General features: G+C 36.7%; 1 protein-coding gene across 1 annotated transcript in view; it reads right to left on the bottom strand.

Annotated features, from left to right (window-relative positions):
• LOC148946969 (dipeptidase 1-like) overlaps positions 1-24,682 on the bottom strand; it is a 225,545-nt gene that overhangs the window by 159,467 nt on the left and 41,396 nt on the right. Inside the window, exon 4 of the mRNA XM_089096471.1 lies at positions 1,532-1,613. Within this exon, the coding sequence (XP_088952597.1) occupies positions 1,532-1,613 (82 nt within the window). The remainder of the gene's footprint in view (positions 1-1,531; positions 1,614-24,682) is intronic.

Genomic DNA, 24,682 nt, shown 5'->3' with positions numbered 1-24,682 from the left:
TATAAACCCATTCTTTTGATACATTTATTGACATCCAAATTTTTATAAGTTTCGATCACTATTGAGCCGTATCGCTTGTTTTTTTATTGTTCTTTTTATTACGTATATGTTATTACGTATATGAGGGCGTTCTTCCCTTAGTCAATACCTCGCTCTTTAAGTTAAAAGTTAAAAACAAATTTAATTCACAAACCCCTGAATCAAAAAGGCCGTTTAGTTAGAATGGATAGCTCTTTTGAAAGCACTAAAAAAAAACTGTAGCGTAAAGAGCGAGGTATTGACTTGGGGGAGAACCCCCTAATATACGTTATAATTTCTGTTCATTTTAAGTTCTAATGTTGCTTCTTATTTTCAGTTGAAAAAAACTTGTTTTTTTTTAATTTAATTTCTGATGGTTTTTTTAATAATGACTGGAAATCCGGCGCCCCCTTCATAGAAATGTCCCCTACGCCAAAGAAATTTCCTCCACGGAAAGATTCTCCTGAGTAACCCCCTCCTCCAGCCCCATCCACCACAAAAAAATCCTTCCTGAAAATGTCTGTATACTTCCCAATAACCAATAAATAATGCTGGCAAGTCCGGCGCCCCCTTCATGGCAATTTCCCTTTCCCCATGAATACTTCCTTCATGGACAGATCCTCCAATATAACCCCCGGCCCACCCTTCCCTCCCCCTACCAGAAAAAAAAACCTCCTGAAAACTTCTGTATACTTCCCAATAACCAATACTATATGTTAACATTGGGTAAAGTTCATAACTTTTAGCCATCCCCCTGGAGACTTCGGGGGGTTAAGTCATTCTAAAAGACATATTTATCATATTTTCGACCATGCTGAACGAAATGGCTATCTCAAAATTTTGATCGGGTGACTTTGGGAAAAAAATAAGCGTGGGAGGGGGCCTAGTTGCCCTCCATTTTTTTGGTCACTTAAAAAGAGCACTAGAACTTTTAATTTCCGTTCCAATGAGCCCTCCTACAATATTCTAGGACCACTGGGTCATTACGATCACCCCTGGGTAAAAGAAAAAAAACAACAAGCAAATAAACACGCATCCCTGATCTTTCTTCTTGCAAAAAATGCAAAATTCCACATTTTTGTAGATAGGAGCTTGAAACCTCTACAGTAGGGTTCTCTGATACGCTGAATATGATGGTGTGATTTTCATTAAGTTTCTATACTTTTTAGGGGGTCTTTTCCCCTTTTTTCGAAAATCAGCCAAATTTTCTCAAGCGCGTAACTATTGATGGGTGAGATTAAACTTGATGAAACTTATATATTTGTAATCAGAATTAAAATTTGATTCTTTTGATGTATCTATTGGTATCAAAATTCCGTTTTTTAGAGTTTCGGTTACCATTGAGCCGGGTCGCTCCTTACTTACAGTTCGTTACCACGAACTGTTTGATTTTAAACTAATATAGGGCCAAAGCCGTACCCTTAACAATATCTGCGACTCTAGCAATAGTGACAATGTTAATGGATTCGCTTGACATGGGAGTTATTAAAAAAGATATAAAAAACAATTTTACCCTTCCATACGCTGTGATGCCTTTCTTCTTCGAAGGAAATAAGAACTGTTCTTTACCGCTTTCTCTCATGGCTGTGTCGGCCCTACAAATAAACTTTTGTTAGCATGCGCAACTGGGTTGGTTTCAGGTGGCTTGGTGCTGTTGTGAGTTGTTATTAGTAGTAGTTGTAGATGTAGGAGGAGTAGTAGTATTAGTAGTAGTATTAGAAGTTGTAGCAGTAGTACTAGTAGTGGCAGTAGTAAGAAGATAGGCGTTATTATAGCAAAGTTTTAAGCAAAGGCACTCGGTAAAGCTAAGAGTCATAATAAAACACGCTTCAGCCTAAATAATTCGACTTAATACCCCCAATTTTTCCTGAGATAGCTTTGCCTCTTTTTTGTTTTTTGTTACTACTTGCATTCTAGAAACAGTAATCAAGTTCTCAAAACATGGGGTGCAATCTTGATGTAGAATGATTTTCAACGCTTGAATGATTTTCAACGATTTTCTTGAATGATTTTCAACGCTTATGGAAGCCCTAAAGCCACTACCTTCTAAAAGTAATATACCTCCTTTTTGGTACCTCTTAATTAAAAGAAACACAACTAGGAATTGAAGTTCGGTTAATCCTGATGAAACATAACCTTCATACAACCTTCTGTTTCTTTAATAATATAATTTGGGCTATGTATTTGTTCATTATTATATATATATATATATATATATATATATATATATATATATATATATATATATATATATATATATATATATATATATATATATATATATATATATATATATATATATATATATATATATATATATATATTGCATATAACCCCCACACAGGGATGGGGATAAGTATTGAGACCGCACCCCCAACCTAACCCCACTCCACCCCCTAACGTGCAAATATATGACCAAAATTATACAAGTCCAATGCATTCTTTCACCCGTCATTGATCTTTGTGGCTATGAAACCGGTTTTATGATATATAACCTAAGAGTAATTCTCGAGTTTGTTTCGTTTAATTAACAAGTGCCATTTTTTAATGAATTAACTCAATGTTCAGATGATCACGGATTTAACTTCTGATCCCCCTTCATTAAGTAGAGTTTATATATGTATACATATATATAGTTTATAGTATATAGTTATATATATATATATATATATATATATATATATATATATATATATATATATAATATATATATATATATATATATATATATATATATATATATATATATATATATATATATATATATATATATATATATATATATATATATATATATATATATATATATATATGTATATATATATAAACTAGCAATAATTGTATATTTATGTATGTATTTATAAATTTTTTTTCTCGAAAATGGCTCCATATTTATGCAGAAAATCGGCATTCTAGAATTTTTTGGCCTAACAAAACCAATCTATATAGATCACGAGTTTGAGGAAGATTTGCTAAAAGCTTTAATTTTGGGAAATTAATTTCTCCTGTGGTTCGATTTTTACAATTCCAACTAAGAAAAAGGCATAGGCTATTTCCCGCGTGTATATATCTAAAGGCAAGGTATTGACGGTAAACTTGTGGTCACAATTGTGTGAAAAAGTGGAAAGATTGAAATTTTTCATGTATGGAGAAGTTTACTTTAAAAGACTTATAGAAAAAACAACCGGTTACTGCAAAAACGTTTGTATATATTTTAATAAGGGATTACAACAATTTAAAACTTGTAAAGAAAAACCAAAGGTTTGGAGCTAAGTAGACAATCGGTCTGAAAAATCGAACTTGTTTCAACAACCATATATCATAGGCAGCGCAATAGCGCTGCCTAAGAAAAGAACGATGTTGACACAATGTATTATTTATTATTACTTTTTTTTTGTTTCCATACCCGGGCACTTCGTATCGAAAGAGTTGTCGTAGAAACTTCGAAAAGGGCTCATTCGATTGGAAATTGGAGTGGCTAGTGCCCTTTTTCATAGTCAAAAGTGATTGGAGGGCAAATAACCCCCCCCCCCCACGCCCATCATTCCCCCTAACACATCCAATCCAAATTTTGAGAAAGCCATTTTGTACAGCGTAGTTGATGTCCAGATAGAAAATATGTTTTTGAGGAGGTCACTCCCCCACAACCATCTGGGCAAGGGTTTTAAGTTATTCCCAGGGGGAATATAAGAACGATGTTGGCACAATTTAATATTTATTATTTTTTTTCTTTAGAGCAGGGCACTTCGTATCGAAGAAGTTGTCGTAGAAACTTTGAAAAGGGTTCATTCAATTGGAAATTGGAGTGGTTTGTGCCCTTTTTAATAGTCAAAAGTGATTGGAAGGCAACTAACACCCCTTCCACACCCACCATTACCCCAAACACATCCAATCAAAATTTTGAGATAGCCATTTTGTTCAGCGTAGTTGATTTCCAGATAGAAATTGTGTTTTTGAGGAGGACACTCCTCCACAGCCTTCAGGACAAGGGTTGTAAGTTATGCCCTGGGGGCATATAAGGTTTTTATAGACGGCGTTGTCGTAGAAGCTTCAAAAAAAGGCTCATTCGATTGGAAATTCAAAGGGCTAATGCCCTTTTTAATAGTAGAAAGTGAATGGAGGGCAACTAGCCCCCCCCCCCACACCCATCATTCACCCAAACACATCGAATAAAAATTTTTAGACAGCATTTTGTTCAGCGTAGTTGATTTCCAGATAGAAAATATGTTTTTGAGAAGGACATTCCCCCACAACCCTTGGGGCAACGGTTTTAAGTTATGCCCTGAGGGTATATAAGAACGATGTTGGCACAATGTATTATTATTTTTCCTTTAGAGCAGGGCATTTCGTATCGAAGAAGTTGTCGTAGAAACTTTGAAAAGGGCACATTCAATGGGAAATTGGAGTGGCTTGTGCCCTTCTTAATAATCGAAAGTGATTGGAAGGCAACTAACATCCCTTCCACGCCCACCATTTCCCGAAACAAATCCAATCAAAATTTGAGATAGCCATTTTGTTCAGCGTAGCTGATTTCCAGATAGAAATTATGTTTTGAGTAGGATACTTCCCCACAGCCTTCAGGGCAAGGGTTGTAAGTTATGCCTTTGGGGCATTTAAGGTTTTAATACGTAGAAGGTTTTGTCGTAAAAACTTCAAAAAAGGTTCATTCGATTGGAAATTCAAAGGGCTAATGCCCTTTTTAATAGTCGAAAGTGATCGGAGGGAAACTAGCCCCCCCTCCACGCCCATCATTCCCCAAGACATATCCAATCAAAGTTCTGAGATAGCCATTTTGTTCAGGGTATTTGATTTCCAGATAGAAAATATGTTTTTGAGGAGGACACTCCCCCACAACCCTCGGGGCAAGGCCTGTGGGCAAGTAAGAACGATGTTGGCACAATGTATTATTTTTTTTTCCTTTAGAGCAGGGCACTTCGTATCAAGGAAATTGTCGTAGAAACTCTAAAAAAGGCTCGTTCAATTGAAAATTGGAGTGGATAGTGCTCTTTTTAATAGTCGAAAGTAATTTAAAGCCAACTAACACCCCTTCCACGCCCACCATATCCCGAAACTCATCCAATCAAAATTTTTTGATAGCCATTTTGTTCAGCGTAGTTGATTTCTAGATAGAAACTATGTTTTGGAGGAGGATACTCCTCCACAGCCTTCAGGGCAAGGGTTGTAAGATAAGCCCTGGGGGCATATAATGTCTTTATAGAAGGCGTTGTCGTAGAAACTTCAAAAAAGGCTCATTCGATTGGAAATTCAAAGGGCTAATGCCCTTTTTAATAGTAGAAAGTGAATGGAGGGCAACTAGCCCCCCCCCCACACACCCATCATTCACCCAAACACATCGAATAAAAATTTTTAGACAGCTATTTTGTTCAGCGTAGTTGATTTCCAGATAGAAAATATGTTTTTCAGGAGGACACTCCCCCACAACCCTTGGGGCAACGGTTTTAAGTTATGCCCTGAGGGTATATAAGAACGATGTTGGCACAAAGTATTATTTATTAATTTTTTTCCTTTAGAGCAGGGCATTTCGTATCGAAGAAGTTGTCGTAGAAACTTTGAAAAGGGCTCATTCAATAGGAAATTGGAGTGGCTTGTGCCCTTCTTAATAATCGAAAGTGATTGGAAGGCAACTAACATCCCTTCCACGCCCACCATTTCCCGAAACAAATCCAATCAAAATTTGAGATAGCCATTTTGTTCAGCGTAGCTGATTTCCAGATAGAAATTATGTTTTGAGGAGGATACTTCCCCACAGTCTTCAGGGCAAGGGTTGTAAGTTATGCCTTTGGGGCATTTAAGGTTTTAATACGTAGAAGGTTTTGTCGTAAAAACTTCAAAAAAGGTTCATTCGATTGGAAATTCAAAGGGCTAATGCCCTTTTTAATAGTCGAAAGTGATCGGAGGGAAACTAGCCCGCCCCCCACGCCCATCATTCCCCAAAACATATCCAATCAAAGTTCTGAGATAGCCATTTTGTTCAGGGTATTTGATTTCCAGATAGAAAATATGTTTTTGAGGAGGACACTCCCCCACAACCCTCGGGGCAAGGCCTGTGGGCATATAAGAACGATGTTGGCACAATGTATTATTTTTTTTTCCTTTAGAGCAGGGCGCTTCGTATCGAGGAAGTTGTCGTAGAAACTTTGAAAAGTGCTCATTCAATTGAAAATTGTGTGGCTTGTGCTACTTTTAATAGACAAAAGTAATTTAAAGGCAATTAACACCCCTTCCACGCCCACCATATCCTGAAACTCATCCAATCATAATTTTTATATAGCCATTTTGTTCAGCTTCGTGGTTTTCTAGATAGAAACTATGTTTTTGAGGAGGACACTCCCCCAAAACCCTCTGGGCAAGGGTTTTTAGTTATGTCCTGGGGCATATAAGGTTTTTATAGAACGCGTTGTCGTTGAAACTTCAAAAAGGGCTCATTCAATTGCAAATTGAAAAGGCTAGTGCCCTTTTTAAGAGTCGAAAGTGATTGGAAGCAACTAACACCCATTCCACGCCCACCATTTCCACAAACATATTCAATCAAAACTTTCAGATAGCCATTTTGTTTCACGTAGTTTCAAGTTCTGGAAATTATACCTTTGAGCAGACACTCCCCCCACAGTCTTCGGGGCAAGGGTTATAAGTTATGCCCTGGGGGCATATAAGGTTTTTATTGTAATCTTTGTCATTGGAACTTAAAAAGGGGCTCATTCGATTGGAAATTCAAACGGCTAGTGCTCTTTTTAATAGTCGAAAGAGATTTGAGGGCAAATAACCCCCCTCTCACGCCAACCTATTTTCCAAGCATATCCAATCAAAATTTTTAGATAGCCATTTTGTTTCACGCAGTTTAAACTTCAGGAAATTATACCTTTGAGCAGGAGACTCCCCCCACACTCTTCAGGGTAAGGGTTATAAGTTATGCCCTGGGGCATATAATTTTTTATTGAAATCTTTGTCGTAGAAACTTGAAAAACTGCTTCTTGGATTGGAAGTTCAAAGGGATGGTGCCGTTTTTAATAGTCGGAAGTGATTTAAGGACAACTAACCCCCCTCTCACGGCCAACTTTTCCCCAAACACATTCAATCAAAATTTTTAGATAGCCATTTTATTCAACGTAGTTGAAAGTTTTGGAAATCAGGTCTTTAAGGATGACAACCCCTCGCCCCCACAACCCTAGGGGCAAGGATTGTAAGTTATGTCCTGGGGGCATGTAAGGTTCTTATAGAAAACGATCTTGTAAAAAACATCAAAAGGGCTCATTCAATTGGAAATTGAAAGGAATAGTGCCCTTTTAATATTCGAAAGTTATTGAAGGGCAACTAACCCCCTCTCACGCCCACCATTTCCCCAAACACATCCAATCAAAATTTTTAGATATTCATTTTGTTCAACGCAGTCGAAAGTTCCGGAACTAAGGTCTTTTAGGCTGATAACCCACCTGAGAGCCCTCAGTGCAAGGGTTGTAAGTTATGCCCTGGGGGCATATAAGGTTTATATAGAAGGTTGTTGTAGAAATTTCAAAAAGGGCTCATTTGTTTTTAAATTGAAATTGCCTCTTTAATAGTTGAAAGTGAGTGGAGAGTAATTGACCCCCCTCCCATGGCCACCATTTAACCAAACACATTCAATGAAAGTTTAGAGAAGTACCCATTATGTTCAACGTAGTTGAAAGTTTTGGAAATGATGTATTTAAGGATGAAAAACCCCCCAGAGCCCCCAGGGCAAAGGTTGTAAGTTATGCCTTGGGGGCAAATAAAGTTTTTATAGTTAGAGTTGTCGTAAAAACTTCAAAAGGGGCTCATTCAATTAGGCATTGAGAGGGCTAGTGCCCTTTTTAATAGTCGAAAGTGATTGGAGGGTAGCTAACCACCCTCTCACGTGCACCATTCCCCTAAGCACATCCAATGAAAATGTTCAGATAGCCATTGTGTTCAACGTAGTAGAAAGCTCTCGAAATTAGGTCTTTGAGGGTGACACCCCCCCAGCCCTAAGGGAAAGGGTTGTAAGTTATGCCAAGGGGGCATATAAAGTTTTTATTGAAGGCCTTGTCGTAGAAACTTCAAAAGGGCTCATTTGATTGGAAATTCAAAGAACTAGTGCCTTTTATAAAAGTTGAAAGTGATGGGAGGTTGACTAACGCCCCTCTCACACCCACCATTTTTCCAAACACATCCATTCAAAATTTTGAGATAGCCATTTTGTTTAACGTAGTTCAAAAATTCTGAAAATTATTTCTTAGAGGATGACAACCACCCTCATAGCCCTGAGGGTAAGGGTTGGAATTTATGCCCTGGGGGCATATAAGGTGTTTATAGAAAGGGTTGTCGTAGGAACTCAAAAAGGGCTCATTTGATTGGAAATCGAAAGGCCTAGTGCCCTTTTTATAGTCAAGAGTGATTGGAAGGCTTGAAATTTTTATAGTAAAGATCGATGTAAGTATAATGTCTGATTTTTTTGTTGTTGCTGTTTAGACCAGGGCAGTTTATATTGAAGTTGTCGTAGGAACTTCGAAAATAGCTCATTTGATTGAAAATAGAAAGGGCTGATGCCCTTTTTAATAGTCGAAAGTGATTGAAAGTAGAAAGGTGTCTTATACCGCGACGAATACAAGATCATTGACCTACTAACGGTACGAACAACGATACAAACAAGATGACAGCCAATCAGAGGATTAGAATACAAGTAGTACAAGATCACGTGTCTTTTTCTAGACCAATCAGGAACTTAGAAATACTAACGGGAGTGGCCAAACAATTTCAGTGAATACGAGCACGACGAGATCATTGACACCTATTTCTAGGTCAATTGATTTACGTAATTTCTCTTACATCAAAATTCCACCTTGAGATTTTGTTTATAATGATCGCGGTTTGAGGTTAAAGTAACAATCCGTTGCAAAACATTATGGAGCGAACATCGAATACAATTGATTTAGAAGTTTTACCTATACAAATTTATAATTTGAGTTCTGTTTAGTAAATTTTCTTCCGTTTTTTCCCAATAAAATCATTTTTTTTGTTGGTATTTTTTTCGCATTTTTTCTACTAGGCTAGCTTTTGGTATAAATTTTAGGCCTACGAGACGTGTGTATGTTAACGATCTTTTTTCTATTTAATTTTAAGCCTATATGCTGGAACTGTGTTATCAAGTCTATATATCTAAATACCCCCTGTTTCTTGAACTTATAATATTTCGAAAGTTATGCTATGAGTCTGTAGCCTACGTAGCTAACTCAATTTGACAATTTACCCCCCCCTCCAACCCATACTTCCCGGTTTTTTCATTAGTACTGGTTTTTAAAAGCATAATTTCTAAGATATTTACAGGATTCTATGCTATATTATGGGGTTTTTTTGTCCATTTCCGTTCTATATGCCTTTTCTGAAGGAAACAAAATACTTGTGCATTATATAACACACGAAAGAAGACAAGTTTGGCTAATGAAATAAAATAGGATGAAAATATAATAGTTTAGAAACGAATTTGGGCTATATATATTTGCACATTCGGGGGGGGGAGTGGTAAAGCATAGCATATATTAAATCCATAACCTAACCTAATATGTTTCTACCTCTATTTTACCTTTCGTTTTTATTAGAGTAGAAAAAAATACAATGAATAAAGAAAGTGAAAACTGATTTTCTTACATCGATATAGAAGAGGGGGGAGGGTGAACGGGCGTGTGCTGTATAAAAGGGGGGCGAGTTTAGTTTTTTATTTCACTATGCCTTTCACTCTACATATGAAAAAAGCCTATAATTTAATTTCTTTTTTAAGAACAATTTTGAAGAATGTATCCCTCCCGCCGAAAAGAAGACACGGATTGAGGATGCAAATCGATTAAAACCTAGTGTTAATAAATATGCCCTACCATCTATTAAGGGTGAGAATGTCATCACCCATAATGTACGACCCTGCATTCAAGAATGTGAAGTAGCAATGCCCTCACAAGATGTTACTAACGTGAGTTTAAATTTATTGTTATTTCCGTTTTATAGCCCTTCGGTTAAATAATAACAAATTATTAACTGATTTTGCATAGACTAAATGAATATTCGCATTATAATTTGACATCTGAATAACACATTATTTCAATTAGAGCTCGCTTGGACTTTGAGAGACTTAAGGGTTTCATTTATCATTTGTTACAGAAAATCTTGGATATAACAGATGCGATTCAGGAGTCAAAAATATGTATGGTTCAATCAACGTGCAATGATTTACACATTTTAAAAGCAACTAACCAGATATAAGGGACAATTGCCTCAAATTATATCTTGGTTACCTGGGCATGATTTGGAAAAAACAATCAGAAATTGAATAAAAAAAGAGCTTTTCAACAGAAAGTAAGGAACTGTGCGGGGAAGGGGAGGGGGAAGATATTGCTCCTAAGGGGGGGTGGGAGGACGGACATTGTTTATAGTCTAGAATTGAAATATCTCTTTTACACTTTTCATTCAGCCTTTCATCCTTGAGACTTGACTTGACTTTGACTTAACTTTTATTTTCAACTAATAATACATCATACTTAACTGGCACTTACAACACATTTTTTGAATAACATTATCAACAAACGTAGAAATGGTAAGAAGGTATGACGTTTTATTAAGCCACTATTGTGACTTGAGCAGTGTCACACAATCTTTTATCATAAACCAAAACTCATTCACTCTTTCTACTCTTTTCATACCATTCAATACAAATTAACTCGATAGTAAACAAATTAGGGAATCGATATATGATGATTAAGCTATCAGTTTGCAAATACAGTAGTAGCTGTAATTAAAAGGCCTTGTTACCTCTCATAACCGTCAATGTGTCAACAACGGATTATTAACTCCTTTACTTTTAATCCAATTTTCGACATTCTTAAAAAATAGGGTATTTTATACATAATGAAATTAAGTGATTGTTTTTCTTATAGGTTAGAATGGTTCCATCGCTACCCTCCCCCACACCAGAAGAAACAAGTCACATTGATGAATTGATTCAAATTGATGCACCTGAACAATTTCGTGACATTGTTGAAACGCCATCACATAACGGTGAAGAATATGGTAAATTTTTACAGGGGTGTTATGAAGGTAGTGATAATTTAGATGGCACACATGCTAACATTATTATCAACGACACGGAATGGAGGGCTAGTTTATTAGAAGAATGTGTCAATGTTGAAATTAATTCTTTAGATGTAAATAATAGTATAGTTGAACAATGCAATGCTGTTAGTTCAGAAGGTGATTTTCCATGGGTTAGCCCGAATATCATACAAATTTTAGACAATTTAACTCGAGTTAAATGAGAATCCTTCCCTCTTAGATTTACTGAATATAGCCCCGGTTCAATCAAATTTAATTGAACATGAAAATGAATTCGATTGGATGGATTTACATAGTCCTAACACACTAGAGGCTTTGTTAAGCGAACTGGGAGATTTTAGTACACACACCAGCCCAATTGTTGAACAAAGTGGGGGAGGGGGTTTAGATAATGATATACAAGGAGGAGGGGGTTTAGATAGTGATGATATACAAGGGGGGTTAGTTGGTGATGATATACAAGGGGAGGGGTATTGATACACAATTCTCATCGCTACCTGAATTTCAGCAAACAAATTCAATTCTGCATACAATAGACGTTTTCATTGCAACCTTTGGCGATCCATTTAATGCACTTATGGCGGGGCATTTTATAACTGACCCCATATATATTATTCATGAATATGCAGACAAAATTTTGTGCACTTCTAGAAAAACAAATTCAACTGTGGAGGGGGGGGGGGGGGCGGGACTCCATTAAGGCCTCAATTGTTTTAAAAATATATTATTTAAACGAGAGTCATGGTGAAGTATATGACCATTATGTGCACACCGATATGTTGGTGGTGTACTCTAATTTGGAAAATTACGAGTGTCTTTATGCAATGGGTCGACCATACTATCTCACATCTGGACAATTATAATGAGAATGGTAGGGGTTCAGTGGTTTTATTCGTTGAAATTTTAAGTGTAAATATATTTAAATTTAAAAAAGATTTTATTTTAAGAGAGGGACATGGGGAGAGGGCTATAGTTTTAAAATATAATCCTGATTTAGAAGGATATCAGGGCGTTCAACGAATCTGTTTCGAAACAGGCAAAAAATGTTTCATGTACATTTTCCTCATATCGGATTTCCAACCTCTACAAGAAGAAGCCTCAAAGAAAAATTTGGACTACTGGGCCGTGCATGGGAAGGGGGGGGGTCTGATTTTCCCTTAGTAGATTTCTCTTGTTTAGCAGAAAAATTTCCTGTAACACTCTGGACGATAGATATTTATGAACGGGCAAATGCACATTTAAAGATCAGCATTACTGTGCAACCATATGAAAAGGAACTTGAAGAGGGTTCGTGTTCTAATAAAAAGGGTATATTATTCCTAGTAAGAGCCCCGTCAATTGAATATGTGAAGCACTGGCTATGGCTGTTGTTCATACCAACTATTGAACCCAATTCAATTGGAGATTTCAATCCCATTACGGATATTAGTAGAGTTCTGGGAGGGGGTAAGAAGAACGGGGTATGTTACTACTGCCCAATATGTTTGTCTAGATTTCATAGAGAATTAAAGTTACAAAATCACATGAAACATTGCAAAAGACACCGGACAGTTTCGGGTGACCGAGCAATTTTACGATTTAAAAATTTCCTGAATACGCTTATGCAAAGCGATAAAATAAGTTTGGACTTTGAGGCTAAGCTTATGGACGTGAACTACCACAATTTCCAAATCGTATCAAAGTACATCAAGCCATCGTAGTTTCCTTTGTCCACGCACAAAGAGAAAGCTCTAACACTATGCGATTGTTAGAAATAGTCGAAACGTTGGATGAGCATGATTGCGTGATCAAAGCATTGACTAAATTAATTGTCACTGCAAATGGGGCTATTTTTCGTTTTAGAAATACACACTATCCAAATGGTACTATAAGCAGAAGATCGCCTGGCCATTAAAAATAAGAAAATATGCTGGGTATATAAGGGGGAATTTGAAGAGGGAACTAAGGGAAAAAGGACTAGGGGAATAAAGACCAATGCAGGGGGAGGGAAGTGTAAAGTCCGCGACCACAATCACTGGTGGCAGGAAATATTTTCAGGGGGTAGTAATTTTCATGGTGTAGTACACCAATCGTGCGATGTGAATGTAAGCCAACAGTTTTTTATACCGGTTTTCATTCAAAATTCAAATTACGAATTGAAATTTATTTTACCAGCTTCGGCACGTATACAAAGGGGGGAGGGGGGACAGGTAGTTCACGGGTAAATAACTCATTTACCTATAATATTATACCCAAATCTGCTGAGAAGCTGTTGCTTTTAGAATTCAAGTGGTAGGCAGTGGATAACGGGCATACGTGCTGGAATAAAATCCGTTTTTTAGATTCATATAGTTTTTTCCCCAAGGCTGTGAGTCAGCTAATTAAAGTGCAGAAAAGTGACAATTTTGATAGTCTCCCTCTGTTCAACCAACACTTTCCGGACGGTAAAATGTATGAACTATTGACTTGTAAAGGCATATATGCGTATGACTATTACTGCTCTATTGCACGGTTAAGCGAGGAGAAGCTCCCTCCCATTGAAGCATTCTATAATTCACTTACCGATCGTGAATGCACTGTCGGGGACTATGAATTTGCCAAGAGGGTATAGGTTAAGGGTGGTTGTAAAAATGGATGGGATTATTGTAGAATGTGCTTGACAAGCGATGTACTGACTCTTTTAGACATTGTCTGCAGAAACACAGACCAATTTTATTCAGAATTCGGGCTAGACCTTGGTTATTATTTTTCAACACCGCACCTCGTCATGTACTTAATTCTAAAAATCAGTAGGGAGGAAATAGGTTTGATCATCAAAGTAGATCCAAGCTTGTCTCTAGATCCATCTATAAGAGTGTGATTAGTTTTTCATGAAAATCATATCCTACAAATGGATCCAAGTAGGTAAAACTTTGTTGATGGAGAAAGGTTCGGTGCTGTTGTCCTTGACATGTGCTTGGCAATTACAAATAGCTTGAAAATCCTTGTGCCATCCCCAACATTCACACTGTCGAGGAAACTGGTCCCCAAGGATGTTTTTTTGAAATTGACGGTCACATATCATTGGAACTAAACAACACTCTAAAGTATTTTGTTTTTCCGCGCGTGAATAGACCTTCGACCAAGGAGTCTTTGAGTCCAAACAATCGATCTTTGGTTGAGGATATGGGCATGCATTGTATCCCCTCCAAGCAGAAACTAATTGCAGATTTTGACCCGAAACAGAGTATTGTTCTTCACCACGTCCTATTGCGGTGGATGGTGACCAATGGTTTCAGGGTCACAAAAATACACAGGGTCCTGCAATCCGATCAGAAACCCTACATGAAAACGTTTATTGACACATTTGTCAGTAAACTCTCACAGGCAAAAATTAAAGTTCAAAAAGAAATGTATAAACTTATTTTAAATTCAGCTTTTGGAAAAATCTGTGAAAGTGTACGAAACAGATCACGTTTGGACGTCGTAACTTGCCCAAAAAAATGTGCACGAATTATCGCCGACCCCAACTTTACAACATTCACGAGCATAGACACGAATATGGTTCTGCTACACAGAAAAAAAAGAAATGTTGTTCTGTATAAGAATATTGCGGGGGGGGGGGGGAGTTCAGTACTTGAAATTTACAAAAAACTCGTGTTCTCGTTCTTTTATAATGTGTGTAAGGTACAATGACCAAGGGAGGGGGAGATTCAAGTTTACAATGGGGACACAGATTCTCTGTTTTTAAAAGTTAAAACCAGGGATTTATTGGATGATTTGAAAAATGGTGTTCACATTGGCCCACAAATGGATTACACGAATTGGAATGAGAGCATCTACCCCGAGGTGGTGAAAAGCCAGGCCTCCAATCAACTATTAATGTTAAAGTCAGAGACGGGGAGTGATTTAATATCCAATGGGGTGTCCCCGTTCCCAAGGTTTACTGTGTGGAAACACACGGCAAGGATGTAAAACAGGCGTGCAAAGGGGTGCCTACACACTTTGTAAAAAATAATTTTGACATGAGTGTCTACAGAAACACTGCGGACAATTGTCTAGTGCCAAGAGCAAAAGTGTTGGCAATTCGCTCTCTACAATACAAAAACTATACTGTTAGAGTGAAAAATGCCATTTCTTATATATCCGACAAGGTCTATGTGCTTGAGAATGGTGTAAGAGTACTCCCCACGGCCACTATCGAATTTCAGATCGAGTTGAATGCGTGGACTATTGAAACCAACTCGGTATGAATAAATTAACTCAAATTAAAAAAAAATAGTACTTGGTGGGTGGGGGAAAATTTTTCAATATAATCTTCATTCCATTGCCATCGTCATCGTCATCATTTAACTTTTACTGCTGCTATTGTATACAGTTTGTTTTTCCGCTTTCCGCCCCCGCGGTTTCCGGCCCCTGGAGGATTGGGGGTCCCGCCCGCGGCCGGCTTTCGGCCCCTGTGGAGTGGGGTAGGGGGTCCCACCCGCGGCCTGCCTTCGGCCCCGGCCCGGCTATCGGCCCTGTGGGGGGGGGGGAGGATTCTCATGTTTTAAATGTTGTAAAATAGTTTTTTCTCATATTTTTCCATTAATAGTCTACAAATGTGTTCAACTGTGCTGCTGCTATTGATCTTGCCGTGTTTTAAGTTTTTTTTTCAATAAATGAAAAATATTGTTCTTATTGTTGCTATTGTCGCTGTTGTTGTTTTACAAAAAGTGTAGTTAATAAAAGAAAAAAAATATGTTTTTGTTGTTCCCCATTGAAAAACGTACTAGGTAGATCTAAAGGCAAATTATTATTATTTATTCATTAGACAAGTATGGTTTACAGTTAGTTGTAATCCAACTGTTGTCAATAGCAGCAGCAGTACGTATCAATTTAAAACACCATTCAGGTTGTTTCTCTATGGTCGTTCAATGTCGGGGAAAACGAAACTTTTAGCTAAAATAATTAAAAATTGTAATAAAATGTTTTTGGAAAAACCAAAGAAAATTTACTATTGCTATAATATTTGGCAGGAGTCCTATGACCAAATACAACCAATTGACACTGCCACGTCCATTCCAATACAATTCATACGAGGACTTGCCGTTTTCAATAGTATTGAGTCCAACTCATGGCTGATTATTGAGTATTTAGCTGAATCGATTGAACAGTTCTCACAGGAAATGCTACAATTGTTTACTGTTCGCTCTGATCATGAACACATTTCCAACACCCTAATTATACACAATCTGTTTCATCAGAGCAAGTGTATGAGAATCCTTGCTTTGAACTGCACCGTCTATATTATCTACAAAGTTGTTCGTGACTCAAGTTCTCTAATAACTCTCAATAAGGAAATATATCCAGGTGCTGCCAAATTTCTACTTTCAGCGTACAGTCAGGCGACAAATAAGCCCTATGGTTAGATTCTTCTGGATCTTTATCAGAATATACCCGAGTATTTACGTGCAGTAATAGATAATGTTGACAAAGAAATTACTGTATATCTTACGTTGAACGGTAGAAAAGACTATTAGTTGCCATCATGACATTGAAGAAACTACACGAAAATAAACACTTATTTTCAGTTCTAGGCACTTCAAAACCCCCTCTCAGGAATGCCGTACTCAAACATGGTGTCGACAAAGAATTTATTAATCTAATATCTGAACTTTTTTTAGATTTAACTGAGGGCAATGTACAATTGCCAGAAATTGTTAGACAACAGACAAAGTAACTTCTTTCTACTGTACGTGCCTTGGACTGCAAAAACAAAGGACCAATTTTTAAAAGAAGACAATTCATTCAAGTGGGCGGTGGCTTTTTTACGCTTTTACTACTAATAGTCCCAGGAATTGTAAACAAGTCCTGTGTTCTTTAGATGGCAACACCCTACAAATTGACTTCAATAGAACTTGTCCCTTCACCAGTTGAACACTTCGAAGACAACTTAAGCAAATTCATTAATGATGAAAATATTACCGATGATAAAAAGCTAGTTTTACTTCAAGACGCACTGCGTCGTGTGGACAAACATAGACCTTATCGGGACCCTCAACCGTCACAGATCCCCACCCCTCCAAACAGGAAACATCACCTCAAGATTCTGCAGCAGCAACATCAAAGGAGAAGGAATTGAATTCCATAGTGACATCAATTGGAAACCTATTGCCAGGGACCTATCGAGAACAGAGTAAAAGAGTATTAACATATCTCATGTTGGAAAGTGGGGGTGATTATTATCAAGTTCGATTTGATAGCACTGGGAAACTAATTATAATTCAGGGACAAAGTTATAATCTACTTGATTTAATTTGTGATATGGTCACGAATCGTAAAGGCCTTTTATCATTTGACAATAATCTATACAGCTTTCTAAATACATCAAACTTGTCCCAAAATTCTTATTGGCAATAAGCAAATTCTAAAGATATTAAGGGAATACAATAGAGGTGCCAGCCCTTTAACAACGCCAACAACATTTAAAAAAGAAGAAGAAGATTTTAAATCAATCTTGGAAAATACTAGCACTCCTAGTATCAGCAGCATTGATTTGATAACACCAATGATGATGGCTAGACGAAGTCAATAAGAATTCCAAATAGGGATAGGTCATTTTATTAGACAGTGAAACGAAAATATAAAACAAAGACTCTAAATATTTCGATGAATCAGTCGGTCATCATCATCAGTAGAGTCACTGTCTAATAAAAGGACCTATCCCTATTTGGAATTCTTATTGATTTCGTCATAGAAAAGGCAGTGTGGTCATGGAGAATAATAGTGTCGGCTAGACAAAAGCGAAGACGTATTGATATCAACTTACCGTCACAAGCACCACCCTCCAATGTACAAAAGGGGAGCGGACATTACACAACGTGTTTGCGTTCAAAATGGATGGAGTTTTAAAGCATGTCTATGAAAATATTGTGAAGTGGGAAGTCTAAGTTCCCCCACAACGCTTTCTAAAGTTACCTCTGACGTAGGTGGCAGCACTTTAAAAAATGTAAAAGAGTATCTTGAAAATGAACCGAGTTGTATCGGAATCGCAGGCTTCGTGGGAAACAATATCGACAAACTAAAACCTTTTTCCCACTCCATATAATGAAAACAGATCTTTTAACTCTAGATGTGATTCAAAGACGGCACACTACACCCTAAAAATTTATTCCAGTGGGAAGCAGTGTCTTTAGTCGCTATGTATATGCCATTTCATTTCGAACAAAGAGAGGTGTTTAAGTTGCTCAGGTTTTAGAAAGTATTCTTGAACACGATTGCTATAGAAAAAGTCAAAGTCACCGTGGTAGTGAATTAGCTAATCCTCACATGCAAAAGAATCTATTGAAATATAATACAAAGCTATATCATAGTCACAGTCCGATAAAGGCTATATTAGCCGAACATTTGATAAGAACGATTCGTCTATTAATTTCGAGATATTGCACGCTGAAAAATACTACTGCTTTTATTCATGATTTAGATAAAATCATGCAAATATATAACCAACGACCACATCAATCCCTGTCCGGTGTTAGCCCTCAGGAAGTTCATTGCAGTGAAAATACATTTGACACTTTTCTAAATCAAAATTCCAATTAAAAAAACAACAAGAAAAAATTGTGAAGAAGAAATTCAATGTTGGTGATACTAGTCGAATTAATAGAACCACCAATATTTTTGAAAAGGGGAATTATTTAAGGAGCACTGAACTTTTTAAAGTGTCCAAAATCCTAAACACTGAACCCAGGACATATCGGCTGCGAGACACCAAAGATGAATATGAACTACAAAAAGTTATAGTACAAAAAGAAATAGTAGTGAAATTTATCAAATTGAGAATATATTAAAGAGCCATAGAGACACTCGAAGGGACAAGAGACAGTTGCTTTTTCGATTGCTAGAATACAAGTCCGATTTGGTTTCTTGGGTTGCAGTTGAAGATATTTACATTATAAAATTATTTCTTTACGAAATTCATTTCCAATGTCTCTAACCCTCTCTAGAATGATTTGAATAAAGCAAGTGATTTTTGGACGAAACTTTCTCCCACTATCAAATTCGAAGGCGCGTATGAAGTGGCTCTTGTCGACTGTATTCTCAAAAATACATGTAATATCATGAGAAAAGATCGGAAATATGATATAAAAATTAGACCCTATGATTGGCCGCCACCGCCCGATAGTGAACAGCATAAAATTCAAATGATCAATTGGACGGATTATCCATATGTTGAATTGCCATACGAAGAACTCACCTGTATGAATGATTTATGTCGTTCTATCAATTAAAGAGTTTCCGCTCGTAAAAAAGGAGCCTGTCATATCAACTATTCAAAGGAAGAGGGCAAAATCTACATTAGTTCATTCATTGCCGATGAAAAGATTATTCCCAATGATAATCTAAAAGATGTTCTTGGCTTTAAATTCAATATAATCAATGGTAAAAGTGCTGGAAACATTAATTTTCTTTTTGCTGACTACCAGCCAGCCTTCTCCACTGACACTTTTATATCTCTCTATGCTTCATTTGTTGAAACATCCAGAGTTGGCAATAATAACGTTCACCTCCTGCGATTCCTTTAACGAAATACGAATCAAGATCATATTCACCAATACAATATGAAGCATCTTCAGTATATCCCCGTAAACACTTCCTATTTGGAACTCTGTCAGTTAACACTAAGAACTGAATTAGGCCATCCTCTGGCAACATCAAAAGGTTTGGCTGTGATTACCTGCCATTTTTGACCCATCGTTGTCGGTGTTCAAAAAATAGATGCCTAATAGGAAAGTGGTATTCATGTGTCCTGATATTGACTGCTATGTTAATACTCTTGACCCAAGACAACTGGACAATGGAATGGACTATTACAAAGGTCGCTCATCCATGTCTGGCTATGGTCTTGGCAGTTGGTTTGCTAAGCTCTTTCGCTCTGCACTACCTCCGGCTAGAAAAGATATTTACCGGCTTCGACAGATTTTGCATCCTCTACACTATACGATTGGAACTCTGGCAAAGATTTTAAAAAGAATGCTTCGGAAATCTTAGTACTAGTACGCGAGCGCTTGATGTACACTTGAAATATCAACAATATGTAAAAGGTTTGTAAAGGTCAAGAACAAGTGCACCAGTCATCCGTTTCTACTCAGGTGAGAAGTAAAAGATATCACTCTAGTTAAATAAAATAAAGACAAATACGACACACGCAGTAAGCAGTAGTAGAAGAAGCCCCAGGATGAGAATTGTTAGATACAAACTGGATTTCTTTTTATAGACTGAACAATGGCATATCTACCGCATAAAAATTCTCAACCTTCAATCACTTCATCTTTAAATCTATTCAATGCAGAAAATGTTGATGTGAATGTAATACATTAATACTATAAATACTTTCATTCAAAACAACCCGTCTCCGATAATATCCACTTTCAAATTCATTCCAATGAGGACTACTTTATGGACATGTCTTCAAAATTTATAGATTTACATATGATAGTCCAGAAATCCGACAATGGAATGCCAATTCGTACTGATGGAATATCCTATGAAAATTTTACATTACATAATTTATTTCGTCATATCAGTGTCTACATAAATGGCACTTTGGCGAGCACAAGCAACAATCTCTCGAATTATACAAGCTATATGCATTTCATGTTGATGACACCCAAGTCATACAAGAAATTGAGAGGTACCTCCATTGGTTATGAATATATTACTAATACTAATAGTACAGATGCACTTAAAAATGCTACAGCAAGTGAATTACATCTAGTTGGAAAAATTATTCATGAAATATTTAATATAACCCTATGGCTCCCACCCAATATTAAGGTGGATATAAGATTGACGTTTGTTCCATCCAATTTCATTCTACGAAAGAAACTTCCTGTCAACCGTCATGTAACTCTCTCTCTCACCTCGGCAATACTACATATACGAAAGCAGCAGGTTATGAGTTCTGTTGCTTTGGCAGTGGAAAAACTGAGAGCTAGTGGGAATAATATTAAACTACTTGTTCCTCATACAATCACCAATCAACGTCATATCGCCACGGGCTCAAGCACCTTCACCAACTCATCCTTTATCAATGGCGAAATTCCATCAAAATTGGAATTGGCATTTGTAAAAAGCGCTAGTGCAATAGGATCGTGGACTGGCTGCCCACATAAATTTGAGATGTTTGGGCTTTCATCTCTTCTCTGCAAAGTAAATGGAATCCCACTCTACAATTTATCTTTTGATAAATCCTATAGGACATTTTATCAGTTGACAATGCAAACCTTAGATGATGATTCAAAACTATTTGAAAATGGTTGAACCGAAGAAATGTTTGCTAAAACACATGATATCATTGTACTAGACTTGTCTGGCACCCAGGATATGAGTATAGTACGAACGGGGGGTGTGCGTTTAGAGTGTATATTTGCCAACCCATTACCTGAAAGTATTCACTAATCTCATTAAATCAATTTGAAACCTATTGGGAAATCACTCCCGAAGGCAGTGTTCCACTGGACCTTGCACCATGAACATCAGTCAAATATCAATGTATTTAATATAGACCTCTACATTTCCAAATATAGATCCTATTGTCCAACCTCGGACTTCCTTGGAAAAATTCAAAGTGCCAACAATACCCTAATCATTGTTAATAGCAGTCTGTCGACTGTGAATACCGATCATTGGCTGTGCATCTTTCAAACAATAATGACGATTGAATTTTTTGATCGTCTCGGCCTACCCTCTACATTCTACACTCCACACATCAACAACTGTATTGGAAGCAGTGGGAAAACTATTATTCAAAATTGGAAGAGAGTGCAGGATCTGACGACTAACAGTTGCGGTTTCCATGCGCTACTATATTTCGTGTTCAGATGTCGCGGCTATACTTACAAGCAGTTTCTCAACATTTATGTAGACGATTCACGTCTGAACAATTTTATGGTGGAAAATATCCTCTCATACCTGTATAATATTGATTTTAGTGCCCTACGAGTAAAGTGCTTAAAAAGTGTATGTGAATTTGTTTATTAATAGAAAAAATGTATACAACAACACAATCTTTATTCTTCACTTTAGATTTATTCTTGTTCGGTGTATAGGCAACTATCGAGAACCACTAATGCTGGTAGATCATTTGAATTCATTGTATATTTTCTTTATTGGCTGCAAAGTCAGGGTCACATTTTCAACAGTGCAATGTAACTTCACTCTTGTCGTATCTCTTTGTATAGTCAATGATACTATTTGCATTCATATTGTGAAATTTACGTGTTTCAATTTGTCTATTTGAAGCAATATCACATACAGTGTTTTCAAGTGGTGAGTCACATTCGGTAACTGCCAAATAAAAATCACTAGGTTTATAGTCATAATGGGCAGTGTCGTCACAACGATGACGTAGAAACCAAATTGTCTTGTTACCCCAACAGTTGAATCGTAGACCTGATTCTTCCTCCCAAAATAATTTAAAACCACGACGATACCAATCTCGTAGAAATAAACTAATATCACGTTTAGGGTTCTTTCCAATCATACCAGGATAAGTGTTCTCTCACTGATCACATTTTTCACAGTAACAATTGGAGCATAGATGCCCTCTAGGGTGAGAGTCACAAATCTCTTCAAGACATGAATTACAGCCTTTAATTTGTACTACATATCCTCTATGTAATTTACATGGATTGTATAATTGGCACTTTTAATTATAGTCATCAAGAATTGTACAATTCTCACATGATGACCAACTGCTAAGAGTGTAAATACATAGTGGATATGTATAGAACATGTTTTGGTTTCCAATGTCAACTCCCTCACAGCTAAAAAGAAATTGATCCTCGTTCGATAAATTCAGAGGGGGATGGGAGAGGAGTAACTCTGTGACGTTACATAACCTCTTTCGAAGGGGGAGCCATCTACAATCACATTACTTCTTTCTCCTTCTTCTTCTTTTTTGGAATTTTGAATTTGTAGACTGTTTTCAAACAAGCTTGAGGATCTTTAAATCTGTAACTGGTTCCGGATAACAATAAAAGACACATCTGGACCAGTCTTCATTTGTTCCAGAATGGTGTTAGTTCAGTGACCTCTGGGATTTTATTAATGAAACAATGAAACACTTTTTGTATTTAATTTTTAATAGCTTTACTAGTATGCATGTATTTCACACATTTTACCTGACATAGGGATACCATATAGATCTTATGGTAGAGGCTCCACTGTGCCGGGTAAAGAAAGTAAAGCCTCGAAACCCGTTAAGGCACGCGGTATTTCTTCTGATGAGCCCTAATGGAAGGTTCTAATTGGAAATATTTCGCTAGATTTAAGGTGCTTTTGCTTGTAAATTTACAACGACTTACATTTATTGATGACGACTTTGCATGTATTTGGACATTTCTATTTGGTTGATGTTTCGGTTATACTGTTTGGTCCTAGGTAGTTAGATAGATGAGTAAGGTTAAAACCTCGTTCAAGTGCACATTTGTCTCAATTGCTGGATTAGGACGACAGATTTTTTTTTTTTTTTTTTTTTTTTTTTTTTTTTTGACCAAGTAATTACCTCTTAAACATAATAGAATGTATGGCAATGTTTTCAAAAGTATATCCATGATATTATTCTGCTTTGTTTCAATTAATATGTCAATAAATTGAGTAAAAGCATTTGAGTCACGTCGTAAAAGCTTCATACAATAGTCCAATGGGGCAGAATCAGTTTTCATTATATTGACAAGTGTTCCCTGAGAAAATATCTTCCGTTTCAGAGATAATTCGAGAAAATCGTAGTTCAGAATCAAATGTTTTTCCATAATCACAATATTTGACGTAATTCTCTCTTTCTCAAATTTATTCATTTTTCAATCCTAACACTCCCACTGCTGACTCTAGACTAACCACGATTCGTTCTACTTCAAGAATATTTGATAAACCAAATAAATCTAACAAAAAAAGAAAGGAGGCATTTTCGATTTCGAAACAATTTTATTGTGCATGATCATAATTACAACAATAATATATATATATATATATATATATATATATATATATATATATATATATATATATATATATATATTACACAAATATAATTACCGATATAACTTATTGTCCTCTATATACTTCACTATTGCATTTAATGCACTTTGAATTCTATTCACCTGTGCTATATCAACTTTTGCAGCGAAGTATAATTTGGTCCTCCAATTTAAATTTGCTCAAAGATAATACGTAGCTTGCATAGACATCCCATTCAAGACAAAGCCGTGATCCTCTCGTGATTTCTACCGCAATTTTTGCTACTCTTGTATCATTGCTGCTGCTACCAACTCCACTATCAACTTCTAATAGCGTGAACATTCCACTCATTATTGCAAATATATTTCAATGAATAAATAAACGAGTAAAGTCAAACTGTTCACACTCCTTGAATTCTATTCTCACACTAATATCAACTATACTGAAAATAATTCCTTAAAATCGCTGCGTCACTTCCCGTTAGTATTTTCGACTCCCTGATTGGCCAAGAAAGAGACATGTGATCTTGTACTACTTGTATTCTAATCCTCTGAATGGCTGTCATCCTGTTCGTTCCGTTGTTCGTACCGTT

Source organism: Artemia sp. Qi Xiang Cuo, chromosome 11 (genome assembly GCF_049724085.1).
Source record: "Artemia sp. Qi Xiang Cuo chromosome 11, ASM4972408v1, whole genome shotgun sequence".
Taxonomy (NCBI): domain Eukaryota; kingdom Metazoa; phylum Arthropoda; class Branchiopoda; order Anostraca; family Artemiidae; genus Artemia; species Artemia sp. Qi Xiang Cuo.
This window is presented reverse-complemented; position numbering and strand designations above follow the sequence as displayed.